The sequence below is a fragment of the Lissotriton helveticus genome, chromosome 1_1 (assembly GCF_964261635.1).
Source record: "Lissotriton helveticus chromosome 1_1, aLisHel1.1, whole genome shotgun sequence".
Lineage (NCBI taxonomy): Eukaryota > Metazoa > Chordata > Amphibia > Caudata > Salamandridae > Lissotriton > Lissotriton helveticus.
The window spans coordinates 508,257,808-508,281,048 of NC_136057.1; the positions used below are offsets into that span (position 1 = coordinate 508,257,808).

The 23,241-nt window shown below is 41.6% G+C and overlaps 1 protein-coding gene across 2 annotated transcripts in view; it reads left to right on the top strand.

The window, feature by feature from the left end:
• The window catches only part of TIGAR (TP53 induced glycolysis regulatory phosphatase), a 254,178-nt gene that overhangs the window by 117,687 nt on the left and 113,250 nt on the right, over nt 1-23,241 (top strand). For both annotated transcript variants that reach the window (XM_078673963.1, XM_078673962.1), the window contains one exon: nt 8,148-8,269. In XM_078673963.1, the coding sequence (XP_078530089.1) occupies nt 8,148-8,269 (122 nt within the window). The remainder of the gene's footprint in view (nt 1-8,147; nt 8,270-23,241) is intronic.

Sequence of the window (23,241 nt, forward strand, 5' to 3'; positions counted from 1 at the left end):
CATGTATAAGTGACTGGATGTGTTTGTAGACCTAGGAAATAGTGAGTGGTATGTAGTATATGGCATTGTTGTGTGTATGGTTTCAAAAATAGTAGTCTGCATTTTAGAATGGGTGTATCAAAGTTTATATTAGGGCATCAGTATGTGCATTGGATTATCCCGTAGATGATGTCATCAATGATGTCATCAGGGATGTCACTGACCATCTCATGAGTGATGTAATATGTGACATGATCAGCAGTGCATTGCGGGCACACAAGTTATAGTTTGCTCAACTAACTATAACAGGCGAATTTCTCTGGTTTTATATGAGTCAAATGTCCAACTAACTATAACATCCCTGAAACCTATGTTTTATTAAGTAAATTTCCAAAGTTTTTTAAATGCTAATTCCTAAATATAACGTCTGTAAAACCTATGTTTTTTTCAGTAAATATATAAGATTCAATCTGCATAACAAAATGTTGCTAAGAATTATTGAGATGTGCCTATGCAATAATTGTTTTTTTATTTAACAACGGAGTATACCAGCAAGTACGGGGTGTGGCTATGGGGGCATGTTTCTCCCCCACTATGCGTTCGTGCACGTTGGCTGGTGGGAGAAGCATGTCCTCTGCCACATCCATGGGGAGCAATATGCTGCTAATGTCATCAAATGGTGGCGCTTTATAGACGATGTGTGCATAATATGGCATGGGTCTAGAGATTCTGCACAGAACTTTGTTGATGAGATTAACAATAATACATTGAATCTTGAGTTCACTGCTACCATCAGTAATGAAAGGGTTGAATTCTTAGATGTTGAAATATATGTTAAAGACAACAGCATACACACAAAATTGCATAGAAAGGCTACAGCAGGGAATTCAACACTGCACGCAACCAGCGCCCATCCCCGTCACCTTATTAAAAGCCTCCCCTACTGGGAGTTTTTAAGAATTAAGAGAATATATAGCAGCAATAATGACCTAACAAAGTGTCTGGATGACTCTGTGCAAAGGTTTCGGCCCAAGAATACAAAATGAAAGATTTGCAGATTGCTTTGACTAAAATGCACAACACAGTGAGTGAACCAGCCCGGTTAACCAATTCTGGGAGTTTAGCATCAGCGAGAGCTAGTGTTCCAATCAATGAGGGTACTGTGGTCAGGTTGATTACAACTTACAGGTGTCAAGAGAAGCAAGTGAGGAACATTAGCAATAGAAATTGCCCATCTTAAAAACCGATATCACGCTAGCCCCGGTACTCAATGACTCGCCAGCTATTACCTTTAGAAGGGCACCCTCGATGAGGGATGCCCTTGTAATAACCATTCCAGAGGTAGTCAACAAGGGCAACTGGCTATCGAACTGAACAGGCTTTTACAAATGCAGTTCCTGCAGGGCTTGTAAGTTCGGAGTGAATAAACATTAATATCTAGATGTGTTTTCTCAGACACCATGTAAAATTAAAGGACCATTCACTTGTAAAACTGACCATGCGGTAAATGTATTGGAATGCACATGCCACCTCCAATATGTAGGAAGCACTTGGCTCCAATTTTTTAATCGGATTTTACAGCATCTCCGTGCTATTGTAAATTCAGACTCCAGTAAACTTGTTCATCAGAATAACTTGAAAGATCTCAGTTATTTTGTAATAGAGGCAGTCCCCAGGTCACAAAGAGGGGGTAATAGGGAAAGGAAGCTGCGGCAACTGGAGAGTCAATACATTTTACAATTAGACACAAAGATTCCTAATGGCCTGAACACTGGAGATGATCTGTACAACTTTTTATAAAACATCTTACTGGTCACTAAATTGCAATTTCAATGATTGTGTTTATAGCTCAGCGCTCTGTGCATCTTAGTTATAAATATAATGTAGAATTCAGGCAATCATGTATGGGCTGTTTAAATATCTTTTGCTGCTATATTTGTAATATGGAATTTTTATGCACCCCTTCAGACTTGATTGGGTTTTTTTCTGGATCTTTTTTAACCTTATCTTTATCGGATTTTAGCTGGTTTTATTAGTTTTCTGGTTTTACTGGGTTTTTATTCGGTGTCTGTGGAGTATGGGATCTGGTGAATACTGATTTAGTTGATAGGGGATATTTGCATATTATTGTTCAATATGGAAATATGAAAAGTACTGCAGTAGTAGGACTTATGGATTATGGTCCTATTACAACACAGCGTTTCTTTGCACATTTTATAAGGCTTTTGCACTTTAGCTCTCGGCCAATTGGCTTTATACAATTCTGGTACCGATTTAGAATTTTTGCACTGAGCACTTTACCGTGTAGATGTATTTCAAGAGTATCTGTCTATGCTATCTATTTATTTGTTTACATTTAGTAAGTAAGTCAATTATGTATTAATAGTTGACTTGAAATTACTTTTTATCACGCATGTAGTTGCTTGAGCATTTGTTCCTGAATTCTTGTGGCATATATTTTGGCACTGTGCACTTTAGTTTATCAGCAGACGAAGTACAATTTGGATATGACGATGACTGTCCAGGCTATCTCAACACTACCTTTGATATGGGCACTTGCCAAGTAATTCGAATATGTATTAATATCCTATTTATTTCAGGAAGACTATCTATCCAATTAATGTATATCAGAGGAAGCGGATTAATTGGGAAAATTTATATGCAATGAAATATAGCAGTTTTCTGTGTATGTTTTAGCCTAGTACATCGTGCAGTATTAGTCTGTTATCGAGTTCTATGAGCAAGTTAGGAGGAGCCGATTTCTAGTTGCAACTGTTTAAATTCACTATGGGGTCTTGAACATGTCATGTGATCAAGACCGGGGAAACCCGGTCGAAACACGTCGTGTTGCTGGAAGATGAAGAATAAAGCACTGCACTTTTTGAACTACCAAAGTGGTCCGTACCTGATTTTTCTTATCTTATCAAGAGGTTGTAACAGGATTGTGGATTGTATATATACATATATATTTATATGTAATTCAAAACAGAGTAACCCTTTGAGGAAAAGCCGCTTCAGGTAGGTTAAATCATTTCTTGATTGCACATAAAGGCTGCATACAGGTATTGGGAGATGTCATCAGGTAATAGGAACCGCAATTTGCCAGACGCGTTTCAAGTCAATAAGACCCTTCTTCAATGGGGCGGCCAATGTCGAATTTAAGTAGCTGCACGGCACCGGTCTTGTGATGCAATCCAACTTCTGCCATTGAAGTAGGGTCTTATTGATTTGAAACTCATCTGGCAAATTGCGGTTTCTATTACCTGATGACATCTCTCAATACCTGTATGCAGCCTTCATGTGCAATAAAGAAACGATTTAACCTACCTGAAGCAGCTTTTCCTCAAGGGGTAACTCTGTTTTGAATTATGTTGAGCGGCCTGCCTCGGTCGCGGAAGAGCCCAGCTGTGAAGCGCAGTGTTCCTTCGGTGAAGTTAAGTAACGTCGCCAGTGAAGGAGGTAGTTTTTCCACACGAAGGAGCGAGTATGCAGCAGAATATTGGAAGGTGTGCATCCCCCCACTGTGATTTACTATGAATAAGCATGCCTCACAAAAAACTGACTCACTGGAGTATAATAGTGCAAACTACAAAGACCAGAAGGCCTGTGAAGTGGCCACGCCCACTGGGGCGGTGAATGTCGAATTTAAGTAGCTGCATGGCACCGGTCTTGTGATGCAATCCAACTGCTGCCATTGAAGAAGGGTCTTATTGACTTGAAACGCGTCTGGCAAATTGCGGTTCCTATTACCTGATGACAACTCTCAATACCTGTATGCAGCCTTCATGTGCAATAAAGAAACGATTTAACCTACCTGAAGCGGCTTTTCCTCAAGGGGTAACTCTGTTTTGAATTATATATTTATATATATATATATATATATATATATATATATATATATATATATATATATATATATATATATATATATATGTGTATGTATGTATGTATATATATATGTATATATATATATATGTATATATGTATATATATATATATATATATATATATATATATATATACATACATTTACAACTAACAAATAAACTGGAAATAAATTCTAAAAAGACAGCAATTTAATTACACATAAAAAAGTAAACGATATAAAAAAATTAATTTTCCTAAAAATATATTACCTATTACCAATATTAATAAATACAAATTTAATACTCCAAAACATAATATACATTTAAGCAATATAAACAAAATTATAACATTGTTGGACTAATACATATTTTATTCCCACTCCAATCTCTGCAACAGTAGGGAAAGCGTTGGGATCAGGAGGGCTAAAATGTACTATTCCCACTCCAGTCTGTGCAGCAATAGGGAAACTGTTGGATAGCAGAGGGATAAAATGTGCTATTCCCACTTCAGTTGGTGCAACAGTAAGGAACATGTTGAACTCAGGAGGTATACAAATTACTATTTCCACTCCAGCCGCTGCAACAGTAGGGAAAGTGCTGGACTCAGGAGGGATAACGATTTACTATTCCAATTCCAATTGGAGCAACAGTAGGGAAAGTGTTGGATTGCAGAGGGGTAATATTTACTTTTCCCACTCCAGTCTGTGAAACAGTGGAGAAATGGTTGGTCTCAGGAGGGGTAAAATGTACTATTCCCTCTCCAGTTGGTGCAAAAGTAGGAAAAGTGTTGGATTGCGGAGGGGTTACATTTACTATTCCCACTACACTGTGCAACAGGTAGGAAAGAGTTGCCCTCAGTAGGGGTAACATTTACTATTCCCATTCCAGTCTGTGCAACAATAGAGAAAGCGTTGAATAGTGGAGGGGTAACATTTATTATTGCCACTCTAGTTTGTGCAACATTAGAGAGAGAGCAGTTGTATTCAAACAAAGGCAAATATTTGAACAACTACATTAAATAGCAACAAATATAAGTAGTCACATTTAAAATATATATATTTTTACAAAAATAAGAAAACTACAAAATGTACCAAATGTTTTAAATTAAAACAAATCATAATATATTTAAAATACCACACTATATTTTCACAATCCTAACAGTCAACAAATATAATGTAATTTACAAATAAAAAGCATAACACAATTAACACACAACATAATAAATAGCAACTTTGTAAAACAATAAGTAACTATTTTTACATTTATTACTCGAATAACTTCCTACACTATACCTCTACAATGGAAACAACACACACCAAATATATATCTTAAAATTAAAATAATTAAGATTTTTCAATAATTATCAATTAAACAATAGTAATTAACTAATACAATAATTATATTTAATTACCTTCCCACCCTTATATCTACAAAAAAATGCACACCTAATATATAATTTAAAAAACGTAATTACATAATTATAAATTAAACAATTAACAATAAATTAATAATACAGTATGTTTCATTAACTTACTACCCTTTTGCACTGCAAACACATGCACCTGATATAGAACGTAAACACTTTCTCAATTACACAATTGACATAATTATTTAAATAATTAATAATTAAAATTATTATAATTCATTTCATTTATAACATTTACCCTTCCAAAAACCACAACCCACACCAAAAATATCAATAAGAAATAAAATTGACTACACAATGTACATAATTATCAATTACATGATTAATAATTAAATAATTATAACTAAATTGCTTCCAACCCTATAAACCCGACAACCTGCACCCAAAAAATTAGCGTATTTAAAAAAGTGTTACACAATTAACATAATCGTCAATTAAATATGTATTATTAAGTAAAAGTTATTGATTCATTATAATTAATTTACTTCCCACCCTGTACCCCTCTATAAACCTCACAGCTCACTACGGCACTAACAATACAAATAAACTATTAAATTAAATTTAAAAATAACTAAAATTTACAAACTACAACAATTATACAAACTATTTATAACCTATAAAATTAAAATATATACTGAAATACCAAAAAATTATTAAACTTGTATTAACAATATTTTCGTAAACATATTAACAACATTAATATTTTGAACATCGACATTAACATAGATATTTGTAACGTCAATATTACTTACTTTAAAATAGATAATCTTGCCAACTATATTTTTTCGCTTAATATTTGTATCACGATATTTTAAACTCGATACTTCTGCGCCTAGATGTCTTTTTCGCTATTTTGTTTGAATACTATCTCAAAGAGAACCTAATTTGGCTTTCAAAAGAGAGGTCTGTCCTCCTGTCGGTACGGCAGTGACGTGCCAACAAGAGGACTGCCAAACTCATAATAAGGCCCTTAACCTTCTTCCTAGGTGTCCAACTCAGATTATTGATTCAAAACTTACTGAGCCAATTAACCTTTCTCGGCAACATCATGCCTAAAGTATGCATGGGCCCTGTGCCATTTAAGTGAGGCTGAAGGATTTGTGACTGTACAGTTTGTACTGGCTACACACCACCAAAAGGCCTCCCGCTTGACGCTTCATGTGCGAGCCACCCCAGCCTGGTGAGATAAAGGAGCAGGGAAGAGGCTAGTAGTCAAAATTCACACCCTGGAGTCTCCATTGGCATTCAGTGACAGTGTCCTTACTTGCTCTAGTTCAACTTTTCTGACCATAACCGGTTTGTTCACATGAGCTCGTCCTGGTCGAAAAAATCCTGATCACCTGCAGAGTCTCCCAGGGTTTCATACTGTCCCCCTTAATCTTCAAACTCTACATGGAGCCACTTGGTGCTCTACTCACCAATAATTGGATCAAGTTTTACCAATATAACGATGATTGACAACTCTACTTGAAAGTCTTCTCTACCTCCGACATCCAACACCTCAAACACTGCCTGCACATCATTCAGATATGGATGGTCAGTGTCTATGTGAAGCACAACCCAGCTAAGGCAGAACTCCTGTTATTTGCCAGGAACAACAAACAGTTAAAACCTCAAGGACTTAAACATTTATGGCTTTGGACCCAAACTTTCGATGAATGCCAAGCCACTTGGATTCATTCTGGACAGCAACCTCACCTCAAGGAATACATTGCAAGAAAAGCAGATGGTCTGGTACAGCTCTCTTCTACAGAAAGTGAAACCATTTGTTCTAGAATGTGACTTTAGAACTGATCTTCAAGCCCTCGCCCTTACCTCTGAATTGTGTAGTGCCTTGTTCCAGTCACTACAATTCCAAAATGCTCTTTTAGCCAGTCCTTAATAATAATGAAGCTGTCTGTCATTATCGGGAATGTTCCCTCAAATTTCTTAAGCATGTTTTGAATGTGATTTAGCGTTCAAAATCATCACTTTAAATGAAGTGAATTTACTATGTTTTCTAATAAGCATGTGGAATGTTATAGTTGTTTGGCACCTAGCGTGTATGATGTAGTCAAAGTTTCAAAGCAACGTCAGTAGTCTCTTACCTCCTTTGACATCATTGACTTATTGCAGCATGAAACACTGACATCTCTTTGGTAACTAAACTGAGCAATGACAACTAATTATGAGTCTTCTAGTAAAGTAACGTGACAAGGGACCATACGATCGTGTGTTTTGTTTCACCAGTTCTGTTTCTAGTAATGTTTTATGGGTTCGCAGAATTTCTTGTAAAGTGAGGAAGAATTTGAAACATTTAAAAAAAAAAAAAAAAAACATTTTAAGTCTGATGCGGACCACAGAGCTTGTCTGTGGTACTTTGAACGTAGTAATCCTCCATGGCTATTAGCTATTGCCCTTTTTCCTGTGAGGCTTTCTTGGACGAATTGTCTGTGTTTGTTGTTTTTTATTCCAGTGAGACTGTTTTATTGATGTTTAGCTCGCGAGCCTTTATGCTTTCACTATTTATTTGATAAATAATTTGTCAACCTGACTCTTGGTAGGTGACATTGATCTCAACATTACCCGATCCTTGTCCATTCAAACAATTTAATTAGCAAGGTTCAGGCTGAAAATTGCCCATGTACTCACTTGTTTTTATCCAGTATGTATCACCCCATGGACAATCTTTCTAGATCATAAAGTGCTTTCTGAGCCAATTTCTGTTGCACCCAGAGTCCTCATTAAGTATGTGAAACTTCTGTCAGACCATAACACCTCTAGGGCAGTCTGTTAGTTGATGCCAGATCGAACAAAATGTCTCTACTGTGTTATCAGAATGATTTTAATCTTCCTAAGAGAGTTTCTACCACTTTCTGTGTTTCAATTTCTTTCAGGTCAAGGTATCGATGAACCACTGTCTGAGATGGGATTCAGGCAGGCGGACGCTGCGGGCAGGTTTCTTAATGGTGTCCGGTTTACTCATGCTTTCTCAAGTGACCTCATCCGTGCAAAGCAAGTAAGTATTTTCTCCCAAGTTTTATGTTTGTTGGTTAACAAATGATATGCCAAATAATGATACAGATATAAAAATTAATCTTGGGATCCATCGATTTTTCGGATGCATCAAATTTGGCATTTTGTAATGTATGCAAACGAAGTGCCACGTTGTGTAGTTTTTCGGTTTCTGTACGCTTTTTGTGTGTGTGTGTGTGGGGAGGGGGGGCAAATAAGCCATAAATCGATGTAAATAACACTGGGTTTCTTTTCACGGGGTTGGGTTGAGCATCTCCGGTTATGCCCATTTGATGAAGAGGCACCTTTTGTTGAAAATAGTTCAGGGAATATCATTGCACTAGTCCTGGTCTTAATCTAGCGTTATGCAGCGGTGCTAATGAAAGTACAGATGTGTAGCCAATTATGCTTTGATGTGTATTAAATACATTTATAGTGGCACCGCAATATGTATAATTTGTCACACAAAACAGTAACATCTATGTAAAGAGGTGCGTACGATCGTCAGCCGTTTACTGAGCAGCGTAAGAGTCATCCGAGTACATTTCTCCGAATCTCCCCATCGTATTAACTTCCTAAATGTGGTAAAAATACTTCTTACTGCTGATGCAACTATGATTATGAGTAAAGCGCGGCACCGGACTGTGGTGTGATCTGCTCATTTGTTAACGTCGGTCCTCCTTTTCTTTGAGAGTGAGCACTCTGCCAGCCCCGTATAAAGCAGTTTGCTCTGGTGGACTCCGTCTCCGGTTTCATTATTTATGTTTTTTGTTTCATTTTTACTTAATATGTACAATTTATAATTTTATATTTAAGTTGATACACATGTAAATTTTTTATTCATCTCACACAACGGAATTGACTATTTTAGGTCTCGCATATAGAGTTGCAGCGCAACTCGCTGCTCAGTTTGTGAGGCATGCAGTATACACTATAGCTGGGGGAAGCTCCGACCCACTTTCCATCTATAAGTTTAATTGGCTTCCATCATAAATTGAGCATTCTGATTGGTTTTTAGCTTCTTAGTCCCGCCTCCTAATGGCCATGTCGTCATTATTATTCTTCCGAGGCTATCAGCCCCTTTACTGTAAAAAACGATTTATTCCCCTGCCTCTACCCATTCCCTCCCACAGTCTGTACATTTTTCAACCACAACCACCCCCTCCCATTCGTGCCTTCTTTAGGGCCCGCACTTCCGTTTAAAATGCAACAGGGCTCGCGTAAAATAAGAGTCCTGTTGCATTTTCCGTGCTTGTTTGTTTTTTGATTGGTGGCTCCATTTGCACTCTTTGTTTCACATGCTGAGTGGTGTGGCTCACTGGTTAGAGGCGGCAGACCCGGGAGCAGAAGTCGGCCCGGGACCAGGGTTCAATTCCCGACGCGGCAGGGTCCTGGACCAGGGTAAGCGGACTCGACAATTCTCGCCTCGGTGCCTACTCAAACTGGGGTCCCACTCGGCAACTCTGGGCATTAGCTTGCCTAATCTCCACAACGGCCCCATCAACGCCGGTGATGCCTGGCTTCACCTTGGGGATTCCCAGTAGGGACCATCCCACAGGGAAAGCCAGGACGGGTTCCCCAGCGGTATACAGCGCCGGGACGCCCCTTTGCTGAGGCAGCTGTGCGCTTTACAAGTATACGACATTTAACATTTAACATTTAACATGCGCGCTATGCCTTACATTGTACGCATGCGTGACAAATCAGTACTGTTTTTCCAGTTGACTGTGGGAGGCAGAGACAGCACAAGCAGCAAAGCAGCGTCTGGGGCCCAGTAAGTCTCACTTAATGTATGCTCTGCATTCTAAATCTGTGCTCTTTGGCACTGTGGGAGGTAGAAACAGCACAAGTCCGTGGAGAGGGACAGTGTAGAGGAGAAGGGGCGCAGTGGCAGTGTCACAACACTTCTCAGGCTGACATCAACCGTGGCAGCATGAAAAGGAAGAGCTTTAAAACCTTGGGTCATTCACACTTGTAATGGCCACTCGGGTGCGTTTCCTCGCTTCAGCCCATCCCCCCCTCTAGGAGGATCTGGTCTCCGAGAGGCCTGACCCTTAATACGTTGTGATCCAAAGTTGTGCGGAGTAAAGGCTCCTACTGCAGCTGGCATCAAGCAGGCGCCAGACTTGAAGTGACTTTTGCCTTACCCTTGCCACTGCTGCAAAATAGAGAAGTTTGTGCACCCTAGAAAACTTTGATGGAGTTTTATCTTCTACTTCACTAGAACGTACCTCTGAGGAGCTGTACAGTCACAGTAACTCTCCCATATCCACATTATACCTCCATAGTCAACTGTCAGTCCCTTCCTTTTTATTTTCTTTCATTACAAACTGAGTAATTCTTCAACCCCCTTCAGCATATGATTCGGTTGGAATGTATAGATCTCTCAATTCCAGTGCTCTCCAGTACTCCATTTGCTCAGCTGTTCATGACGGACTTCACAGATCCCCCTCCCACCCCACAAAATGTCCGTCCTATAATAACACATAAACCTAAACTGACGTTTCCGGGTATTGAAGCCAGCATATAGAGGTTAGTGAGTAAATACATAATAAACAACTTTGAGGTTAACTCATTGACTGCCTCCACATGAGTAACAGCATGTCTTATGTCATGTGTGTGTGTAGTCCAGATGAGCATGGTGTGGGGGAGTTTTGATGGCAAAGCTGTCGACTTTTAAAGTGTTAAACAATTGTGCTGAAAAATATGAGACAGTTGAGCTAAACATCGCCAAGAAGAGCTCGCATTACATCGAGTAAATAGTGCTTTTATTATTGTGAACAAAAGACTTGTCAGTTTGCAGAGGATGACCGAATGGGAATCTGAGTTCACGAAGTATTTACTGATTAAGAACTATTTTGAATCGTTAAATTAGTCACCCTTTTCTAGTAGTTTATGATGTATCGGAAACATAAATAATATTGTGAGAGAAAGGCAGTTATTTTCCATCGCTAGCGCAGCAAGGATGCCATGGGCCCTGGTGCATTCAAAGAAAATGGTCCCTTTGACAGCAGCTGAGGAGGAAAAAAACAGCATTGTCAGTGTTCCACGGGCATTGGTACCACTGCACCTGCGGCACCAATAGTAGCTATTGCCTCCCCAAAAGATTTGCTGGTAACAACGAATCCTCTTGAGTTATTTTTCATCACCAGGTATTTAGGCAAAAAATAAACGCTGGGGGTAATATGAACAAATACCTGTTCTGGTATACTTCCTGTGATAAAGCAGGCACTGTTTTCAAAATCGAATGTACAAAAAACAAAAATACCTTACAAATCTTGCGTTAAAGGTTTTTTATCAGTAATGACTTGATTTCGTGCTTAAAGAAGCGACAACCTTGTTAGCAGCCTATTCCATTTCCATGTTTTGCAAATTTGTATATGAATAAGGTCCAAATTCATTTATTTTTCACACATTGAGGTGTTAAGTCGCTTAGATGACGCAACTTGCCATATAACTCGAGCATCTATCTGCTTGATGTGTGTGAGGAGGCAGATACTGTTGGAGCATGAAGGGGCAATGTTGCCTGTGAAGCAAAAGTGAACCTGATGAGATTAGTCACATTTTTATTATTCTGAGGCTAACGAATGTATTGCAGAATTTTGTTTGTGTGTATTTGTGTGGGCATATGTGTTTGTCTTCTCATGCATGGGGGCATGATGGGAAAGTGGAAGCCATGATATATGGTAAGATGGCTAGTCATCCTGTCCTTGGGTGACTGAAATCTTCCGTCTGTTCTCACTTTTCACAGAAAATCACTGTTCTTTCTTGTCTGTTTTAATTCAATTTCTAAACCATTTAAATGCGCAAAGCAAGAGTTTCTCAATGTGTATCTTATTTCATGCGTTTAACTACTTTATTCAATGCACGATAAAGTGTCACTTATGCCCTTAAAATGTCACACATAAGTAAACCCAAAACCTGGAAATATCACTCCTAAGCAAACTTGTCAGCTATGAAGTTGCGCTAGCGGCTGTGTAATGGCAGCGGCCACTTAACAGTAATAGAGCAGGTGACACGGTGCAGGCTCTGTGGCCCGGCAGAGTCACGAGCTGCTGAAGGGCCCGCCTGTGTCCACCTTACAATGTTAGTGATTGCTGCCTGGTGCAGTGCGGGGTAAGAGTGGACCGGACTGGAGAACCGGCCGTCGGGTAGTGTGCGGCACCCTGTCCCCGGAAAATACCCCAGCATAGACTGGTGTTGGGCCCTAAAAAAGTTTGTCGGACACAGTGTGGCCATTGCCTTGTGCAGGAGGTGAGCTTAGATGTGTCTGCTGAGAGTGAATACAGCACCGCACACCTATGCGCATTGATGCCAGTGGATACATACCCCAATGTCATTCTTGACCTGTCCCGACATGCAGCAGCAAGTCCTGGGATTGTGAAAACGAATCGGACCACGGCATTGTTACCTGCATGTTGCCCTGATATACTATGGCTGCGTGTAGTAGGCTGAGTCCTGGACATTTTTAGTGGCGCATTACTCTTGTTGAGAATGGGATTGTGTGGCAATTTCAGCTGACTGCCTAGATGCACTCGTATACGGGGTGGGCTAGCTAGGCAGGAAGACTCCTTGATGAACACCTCACTTCAGTCGATCCCTCTGGCCTTAAGTCCTTACAGGCACAAAAGAACAAGCATTTGCAATGGAATAGGTCTCGCATGTACCCAAGTTTAAGGTATTGGCATTGTAAATGACCGTGCCTTATATTTATGTTTTAAAAACCAAAACATAAATAAAAGGAATTGTCATTTACAGTGCCAATAGCTCAAACTTGCGAAATGCGAGACCTATTGCATTGCAAATGCTTGTTCCTGTTAATATGCCTTTTGGTGAAAGAACCTTTCATGTGAAGCCCCTGGACTGTTATTTCTGTGAATAACAAGCTGTTCCTTCCTTCGTTGATACCAATTGCACTTATGAAACGAGATCCACAACGTTACAGAGGGTCTCTAAATTCTGATGGAGCCAGTAACGGCATTGTACCACAGGCACAACAAATTCTTGTGCCGTACTTACATCACTTTACTCAAGCATCAGGATACATAATTGTTGGACTTGCCCCTCTCTGCAGGTTCACTCCCAAATGGTTTGCCTTAACCCTCTTGTTTCCTGAACCTGTTTTTGTTGGCCTTTAGGATGCTGTACACTTTACCACTGCTAAAGTGCTTGTGCTCTCTCCTTTAAACATGGTGAAATCAGCTTACTCCAATTAACACATTTCATTTAATTGTAAGTCCCTAGTACTGTGGTACTACAAGTACCCTGGGCCTGTACATTAAATGCTACTATTTGGCCTGCAGCACTGATTATGCCACCCACTTACATAGCCTATAAGCATGTCTCAGGCCTGCCATTGCAGCCTGTACACGCAGTATTAAACTGCCATTTCGACCTGACAAAATATACCTTTTACAAGGCCCAAATCTTCCTTTCTAATTGATATTATGCGTCACTCTTAGCGTAGGCCCTAAACTGCCCATAGGGTAGGGTGCAGTGTAGTTAAAAAGGTGGACATATACTTTTAACTTTTACATATCGTGGTAGTGAAAAACGTAAATCTTAAATAAAGTTTTCACTACTGCAAGGCTTACGTCTCCTATAGGATAACATTGTGTTACCTTGTTACATTTAATAAGTGCTAATTTTAAATTGGGAGCACGTAGAATGTTGAGTTTGGTATCTAGAGTTTTGTAAATTCATAGATTCACATGCTGCCCGCCCTCCTCCCCGTTTTTTAGCGGATAGACCACTTTTTATCTCTAGATACATCCTTGGCTCACTCTTGGGCTGGTAGGAAATCTGAGGTATGGTGGCTCTGCTGGGGATTGTGATCTTAGGGCTGGCAGCTGATTGGTTGATGTTTGGACCACATAATAATGGTGATTAGCTACCAAACTATCTACTTCTCTATGGGTTTTCTATGCAGTTTTTTCTTTTACTGCTATGGTTATTCTTTTACTGTGAGAATCCCACCATGACGACGGAGAAGATACAAGCACATGAATCTATGAAAGATATCAATACTGGAGTACCATAGTGTACAGGTAAGTAACTAGTTTTGTATAGGGTAATGGTGCCCACTAGTGAATTTTTCATATGTAAAGTTATTTGATAGTTCAACAGAAATTATGAGAGACCTTGTTATTGTCCTCTTGTAAATAAATTACAATAATAAATTATAACCATTCTAAATGAACTAATCAGTAAAAGAGACAAAAGAAAGGGGCAAAGAAAACAAATACAAACAAGGGTGTATACTTTTTTAGTACAAATTTATATAAATAGAACAAAAGAGGGTACAAAAAGCGTTTCGCATATACAAAAGCAGCTGAGAGGAGCACTTATTTTAACACAAATCTTTTCTCAAGAACACTTTTGTAAAAACCCATTTCTTACTAAGTAAAAAGGAAAACATCATAAAAATATAATGAACAGCTACTGTGCACAAATATGGATGAAAATTGTTTGAGGGTGTCAACGTTTTAGTCTTATCTAGTGTAGTCATCTACAAGACCATCTTCAGGACAAGGTGTTCAAATGTGAACTGAAGACCCTTGAAGGAATGAACATAAGGTATACATTCCAGACTATCTGTATAGAATGCAACTCAATTTGCAATGAAAATATTCCAAATATTCGATCAGTGTGAAAGTTGGAGCCTATATAGGGAGGCAACAAATTCCAAACACCTTTGCGGGTGGAAACCTTCTCCTACTTCAAAGCGGGAATCGGGTATAAATAATGGACCCCCAGACCCAACTCTGCAGTACACCTCTGGACGACTCAGGACTGCTGTGCTGCTTTGCAAGAAAGACTGCTACTCTGCTGTCCTGCTGTCTGAGTGAAAAGGACTGGACTTGTATCTTGAACCCAGGGCCACCATAGTGAATCCGAGGTCTAGTTGGCTGGCCTCCTGATCAGAGCCTCAGGACAAAAAGGGCTTCAACCACCATGAATCCAGCACCTGGACTCTTATCTGTCGTAAGTCATGCACCCTACCCCTGCTCCTCAAGTAGTACCACCCAGTCTTGGACTTTTGGAATTGGGCCTCATGGTGGTCTGAAGTATGCAAAATGTGGCCTAACCCTCAGGACACTAATTATCTAATCTTGTTGTGACAAAGATACGGGATTGTTCAAATTGTACAATACCCAGCTCGTGTGTAATCCACTTATATGCTCCAATCGTAGTTTCATTTATAAAGTGTATAAAACTATATCAACTACCATCCTTGAGATTAGCGGCTCGTTTGAAGGTGAATCGGGGAGGTGGCATCTTGCTGGTATTGGTGTTGAGAATAGCCCAGTTTTTTCTCACAATTTGTCTTATTTTTGTGGACAGGGGATCAAAGGTCGTCACCACTGGTATACAGTCTTGTTTGACCTTACTATTCCTTTCCAGGAGTGCTTCACGGGGGGTATTAAGGGCTCGCTTACGGGCTTGCTTCACCACTCTCATTGGATACGCTCTTTCTGCTAGTTTATTAACAAGCTCCTCTGATTGTTCCATAAAGGATTCAGTGATTGAGCAATTGCGCCGGTAGCGCAAAAATTGCCCTAAAGGGAGATTATCCCGTAGGGCACGGGGGTGGAATGACCGGTAATGAAGCAAGGAGTTCTTATCAGTTTTCTTATGGTGCACATTAGTGGTCAGTCTCTGTTCATCCACCACAATGTCCACATCCAAGTACACAGCAGAACTATTGCTGATCGACCAAGTGAACTTTAAGCAGTCATCAGCTTGATTCAGCCAAGTCAGGAAACTTAAAAGACAGTCCTCTGTACCTGTCCAGATACAGAGGATGTCATTGATATATCTCCGCCACAGGGATATATGTTCCCTAAATGGATTGTGTTGGTGGTGGACCACATTCACCTCAAACTGGCCTACATAAGTGCAGGCCAGACTTGGAGCGAATGTGGCCCCCATCGATGTCCCAGACACTTGGAGATATAACTGGTTGTTATACTCAAAATAGTTCCTTGTCAGCGCTAATTCTATACATTGCATGACAAAGGTGGGCAGGGTGTCGTAGAACCATTCCAGTTCCCCCAGGGCACGCGCTGCTGCCACCAGTGTGGCATCCTGGGGGATACTGGTGTAAAGTGACTCGATGTCTATGGTCACAAGTAACTGGGAATCAGGATCAAATTGAACTTCTTTCAAAATGTTCAAGATATCAGTGGTATCCTGCACGTAGGAGTCCTGTGTGATTACAGCCTCCCTGAGAAAATAGTCGGCAAATTGCGATAATGGCTCTAACACGGACTGAATCCCCGAAACTATGGGGCGTCCAGGCGGTGGGCGTTGGGGTTTGTGGATTTTCGGCAGAATTTAAAATGCCGGAGTGCGAGGCTTCTTATTAACAATAAAATCTGCCTCTTTAGGTGTAATCCACTTCTTTTCCAATGCAGATGCCACCATCCAGGTGATTATGTTACAAATGATCTAAGTGCCACTACATTGCATTTTTGGCTGACCTGGCCTCCGGTACAGGCCGGCTCAAACACATTGGCTCAGCATTGTTTTTATGTCAATCTCTACCATCACAGGTGTTGTAAATATAGAAGTGGAACCATGAGAAGACAACCCCCATTTGCCCTGAAGAAGTTCCACAAAATGGAGCAACGAAACATGTTGGCGACATCTAAACTGGAATAGGTTTAGTGTGAACCTCTTTTATATTTAGAGAGCGTGCAGCCCAGAATAAAATTACGAGTGGCCAGCTAGCTCTTTAATTTTAATGGTGAGAAACACTTTTTATTTCTCACTGGGGTTGTTAAGGTGTACAATATTAAGTGTTGTTTGTCTCCCCTCACTACTACACGAGTTACCAGAATGCCTTTTGGTTTCCGTGGAGAAAAAGCACTATTATTTGTTGTTTAGTCTTTTACTTTCTTCTTCTCCTGTCTTTTCTCTTCCACTATAAGAGAGAGAGAGTTGCCTATGATGATAATTGGGTATACTGGAAATTGTCAACCAGCAACTCTATTGGCGGTTCTACCGTGAGGGACTCTCTCTCGCTTTCCACATATTTTTCACTGTATGTATGGTGGGTTTCCTGGATGGTAGTTGACGTAGTTTTATACACTTTATAAATGACACTACGATTGGAGCATATAAGTGGATTACACACAAGCTGGGTATTGTAAAATTTGAACAATCCCGTATCTTTGTCGCAACAAGATTAGATAATTAGTGTCCTGAGGGTTAGGCCACATTTTGCATACTTCAGTTTGAGTGGGGGGAGTCCTCTTTCCCTCGTTCTCCGTTTTTTCCCCCTTGGCTCCCAGTATTTTGACCTCATGGTCGTCTGCCAACCCAGCTGTGGTCCTGTGGGCAGAACAGATGCAGCGCATCTATTCACAGCTGCTTCAGAACCACTGCAGCGCATCTATTCACAACTGTTTCAGAACCACCGCAGCTGATTGCATCTCTGACGCAGGAGCTCGTATCACAACCGCGGCTTCCTCAAGACAGCAGCTCTGCAATGCATCCTCAACAAAGGCCTTTTCATTCCAAGCCTCTCATTGACTGCAACCTCAGCTACGATGCAGGATTCTGCATTGCAGCCCCGCAGAGCCTTGGAACTGCGATACAATATGCATCCTCGATGCAGGATCTTACAACGCTCCGCAACCAGGATTTAAGGCACTTTATTCAGCAGGTTCAAACTTGATCCCTGTACTGGCCCGTGTTCTATCGTGGTTGGCCTGACGCGTTCTGGCACAACCAGATAACTGCGGTTGGTGCTTTGTGCTTCTAGGCATTGTTTTCACTTAAAACTGCATATCTCCCAGTTCTACAGATTGGCTTTTAGTTGTTTTGGTCTTACTCAACGTATTACATTTTTGTCAATGTTTCTAAATTGTGTGGGATATTTCTGTGTTGTGTTTTCTTTTCATTACTGTTTGAAGTGCTACATAAATACTTTACACATTGCCTCTAAGTTAGGCCTCAATGCTTTGTGCCAAGCTCCCTGGGGGTAAAGCACAGGTTAGTTTGGGGTTTCTTGTGTCTTCACCCAGATACGAACTGTGGTTTTGGTTGTTGCCTAAGTAAGTTTTCATATTCATCAACCAGTAACCCAATTTCCACCAATAATCTGTCCCTTTTACTCTTCCAGTCAATGATTACTAATCTTCAACACCCTTGTAGGATACCTCATCAAGTGATCCAATCCACACAAAGATAATTACAAGTACACAAGAAAGGTACATTCTTCAGTCCTCTTAACACATATGCCACTTACTGTGCACTCATCTGTCACTTCATCACAACCGTTTTTTTACCACTTTGCTCCACACAACGTCATTTTGGCATTAGCCTCTAACCACTGGATCAAGGCCTTTCTACTCTTATTTTAATTTCCTGATGGATACTGCTAATGGCATATTCCTCACCTTCGAATATTCCCCAGGCACCAGCCTTGATCCGGAGGTTTTTTGTAGCCGTACTCCCTTGCACCGCTAGATGGTGTTATGGGCTTCCTTGTTGGATATATACCATGCTGGAATTGATGGAGCGAGCCACATATAAGTGTCAATCCTATGTGCTGGTGTCAGTTTCTTTCTTTTTACCTTTTCCAACATATATCTGGAGGTTCGCTCTCTACTTTGCCAGTTTTCCCATAGCTTCAAAACACTTCCCCAATGTGCTAGGGAACAAAGTCCCTACCAAAAACAACAAGATTTATGATGTTCAGCGACTTTAGGAAGCTAATGTCTACCACAAGGCACAAATCTAGGTCATGTGATCAGTGCACCTGAATGCGATTCGAGACTATATGTCACCAAAGACAGGGAGAAGCTGCTGTTCTCTGGAGGATTCTGCTCCTGCTCAAAGTCATGGGCCCAGATTCAGGCGGTTCCCATAACCCCTCTACTTCCTGGTCAAAGTGTACCGGTAAGTCATAGACCAAGTCCAAATGCAAGCATAAAAAGCCAAGCGGGACTCCACCCCATCCCGCCACTTCATCTTCAAGGAGAAAGTGCTAAGATTTTAGTCACCGACTGTCTAAGTCACCTTTCACAGATCCAAATCCTCAGCTGGTTCCGAAGCTACCGGAGTTCCCAGCGTTGTCGACCCTGCAACAGTGCTAGACATTCTGAAAGGCTACGATGCAAATATTCAGTGCACTTCTGTCACCATCTGGTGCACCTCCAGGCTTCACTGAAACTCCAGTTGGATTACTGCCTATGGGCCCCTCTCCATCTCCATCTGTTTGCCTTGAGACCCAATAACAGGCATGCATTGACTCTGAAAATGAATGAATGAAATGAAATGAATGAAATGAAATGAAAAGAATCTTATAACGCGCAACTAAGCCCGAAGGCATCAAGGCGCCTAACAGCAAACCATAAAACCAAAAAGGGAAACAGTAACTACGGGTACGCCCTTGCAAACAACCATGTTTTCAATGCTTTCCGAAAAAGCAAAACAGAAGACTGAGATTTAATTTCACAAGGAAGAGTATTCCATAGCTTAGGGGCAACTGAAGAGAAGGCCCTACCGCCCCATTTATTCCTACGGAAGCGAGGTACAACCAGCAGGTTCTTAGAAGAGGAACGTAAGTCTCTGCCCGATATATAGGGTAGCAGCAGTTTCTTAACTCCCCCTACCCCCTTGCCAGAGAGTGCACTATAGGTCAGGCAGAGCGTTTTAAAAATAATCCTCGATTCAATAGGAAGCCAGTGTAAGGCCTTCCTAGCTGCCGTTGCTGACGCTAGTCTGGGAGCGTCCAGAACAAATTTCGCTGCCGCATTTTGGGCAGTCTGCAGACGCTGTATGAAGTTCTTATTCATGCCGGTGTATAGGGCGTTACAATAATCAAGTCGCGAAGCGACAAGGGCTTAACACCACTTGCTTCCGCGCTTGAGGAGATAGGTAATGTTTTATTTTTCGGAGTATTTTAATAATACCCCAGCAGGTAGCAACAGTTCTGTTAACCTGCAGCGTCATGGAGAGGGCGGGATCAATCAATACTCCCAGGTTCCGTGCCGACTCCGTAGGAGTAGGACAGGTCCCCAATGAGGGCGGCCACCATTCAGGCGACCAGATGTTGTTGTCAGGGCCAAACACCAAGATCTTAGTCTTCTAACCGTTCAACTTTAGTGAATTGTAAATCATCCACTTGGACACTGCTTCCATGCAGTTCCTAAAGTTGAACGGTGAAGAGTTATCCATGTGGGAGAGAGACACCAAGATCTGTGTGTCGTCAGCATACGAAACTACCTCCATCCCAAAAGATCTAACCAACCTGGCAAGCGGGGTCACGTAGATGTTAAACAGGGTCGGACTTAATTCCAACCCCTGTGGGACCCCACATTGCACAGGTAGAGATGGAGATAGGAACTCTCCCACCTTATCCCTCTGTTCCCTCTGATCCAAGAAGGAGGCCAGCAGACTCAGAGCCGCCACTTCCTCCCCTATCTCCCTCAGGCGAGATGTTAAAACCGAAGGGGATAGGGTGTCAAAGGCGGCTGTCAGGTCTAAGAGGACCAGGACGGTGGTATGACCCTGGTCCACCTCCGTACGGATGTTATTCAGAACAACCGTAAGGGCTGACTCAGTGCTGTGATGCCTCCTGAAGCCATGTTGAGATTGATCTAGAAGACCCGAGGAGTCCAGAAAAGCCGCCAGATGTTGATTTAGATGAGTCTCCATCATCTTTGCGGAAGCTGGGAGCAAAGAAATGGGGCGATAATTCTTATGCACCTCAGGATCTAGTGTAGGCTTCTTAAGGAGGGGCTTGACCACCGCATTCTTCCATTGAGATGGAAAAATGCCCTCTCTCATAGCCCTATTCATGATTTCCAGCAAGAGGGGCAGTAAGCAGTCTCTGCACTCCTTCAGGACTTTAAGGGGGCATGGGTCCAGTGGGGACCCCGAGCTTATCTTGTTTAAGAGCAGGTCGAGCTCCTGATAAGATAGAGGCGGAAACTCGGACAAGGTCATAGAGGTGGTAGATAGCACCTCCTTCAAGAGCGGAGAAGAGGGGACAGGCGGAGGAGGGGTGACTGATCTTTGTAGTTCAAGATTGGATTAGATGTCTGCGATCTTCGAGTGGAAGAATCCTGTGATTTTATCACAGATTTCCTGAGTGCTTACTACAGGGCCCGGCAACTGTAGCGTACAAAGCGAGTCCACTATTTTAAAAAGATCCCTGGGAGAGGAAAGAGCCATTGTCAGGTTAGCAAAGTACTCTTGCTTCACTCTGATGATCTCAATCTTGTACTCCTTGAGGAGCTTCTTATTTTTATCTTTTATTTTCACCTATTTTTACCTTTATATTCCAGCTTGTCCGCCAAACCCTTTCTAGCTTCCTGCACCCCTGTCTCATGAGCCTAAGGGTCTCCGAGGACCAGGGTGCCGAGGGTTTCTTTCTCGCAGAGTAGCAAGAAGAAATATGAGCGAGCACATCTACTGCTGCAATGATGGCTTTGGACAGGTCCGAAGCAGCTATACTGACATCCTCAGAATGATCAGCATTATAGTTTTGCATCAGTGGAGCCAGCGTGGCGCTCTTGATTTTCCTAAGGTTCCTCCTGGATGTGGTTTGACTGGGGACACCAGTCTTTGCGGGCATCAGGGCGAACCGAAGCTCCAAAGGGACAGCAAAGTAATCGGACCAGACCAATGGGATGGGATCGCCTATTTTGAGCCTACCATCATTAGAAAAAACCGCGTCCAATGTATGGCCTGCCTGATGAGTAGGCTGTTTGACCAGTTGCACAAGATCACATGCAGATAGTGAGTCCAAAAGAGCCAAGGAATCTTTAGAATCAAGGTTATCCAAATGAAAGTTTAGGTCACCCAAAACAGTCAAATTGGCCGATCCGAAATAGGGCTCTAGAATGTTAAGAAGAGACTGATTAAAATCTGTCCTGGGCCCAGGAGGTCTGTACACCAGGATGCCCACAAAAGGGGCAGCATCTGGAGATTTTATATGAAAATGGAGGGCTTGAAAAAGGTCAGAGGGCCTGGAAAGTTGGGTGGTGTGACAGGTATGGGAGGTCTTGTAAAGGATTCCAAGACCACCTCCTCTACGCCCCACTCTATCCAATCTTGATAGAGAATACCCTTCCGGCACAGCCTCTACCAAGTCAGGACCAGAGGACTCAGTGGCCCAGGTTTCAGTAAGGAACACTCATTTGGGCTTTCTTGCTGTGACAGAATTTCATGTATTGACCGATTCTACAACTGCTTCCAGCAAGATTTAATGTCTTACTTCTGTTTAAGGATAAGCTCAAATATACCGGTTGAAAGATTGGTATGCTAGCCTCTGAACAGACCTCGGCCAGTAAAGTGAAAGCTAATTTATTTCCAACTACTGTTCTGGATAGATAATCCAAAAGGGTTGACACCTTTGAAAAACATGTTTTCTTCAGCCAATCTAGCATTATAATCTATGAATGCAGTCTGTATAGCGGACTTATACACTATGCCATTTAAGAAATTGGCCGCAAGATCTTGCCTGCAGTCCAGATGTTAAAGCCTTTTTAGCCCACACGAAACAGGGTGGGCTAGATGCCGCCAAATCTGTCATCTGTACAAGTTGGATACTACAGATTGCCTTGGCAAGGTAGTTGGTACCTGTGTTGTTATTCATACACATGCCTTATAAGGTCCACTTGGTGCTGTGGTGATGTTCAGGCTTTGGCGATGAACATTGCATTTGATGGGTCCTGCCTCTTCGGCGAGAAGGCGGACACTGATTTTGAATGCTTTAAAGATTGTAGGACTACAGCATGTTCCTTGGGGCTCTTGACCTGTGCCAAACAATTCCTGCACCAGTTTAGGAAATTTAGGGGTTACTCCAGACCGCCTTCCCAACCAGTGATGCACTAGAAAGCACTCCCAGTTTGGTGGCCACAGGCCAGTGAGGGCACCAGCCTTTCAACTTCTTCCCTGCTACTGCAGTCACTGAACCACTATAGTTTGCCCTCATTGGCGCATATCCAGCCAATGAGA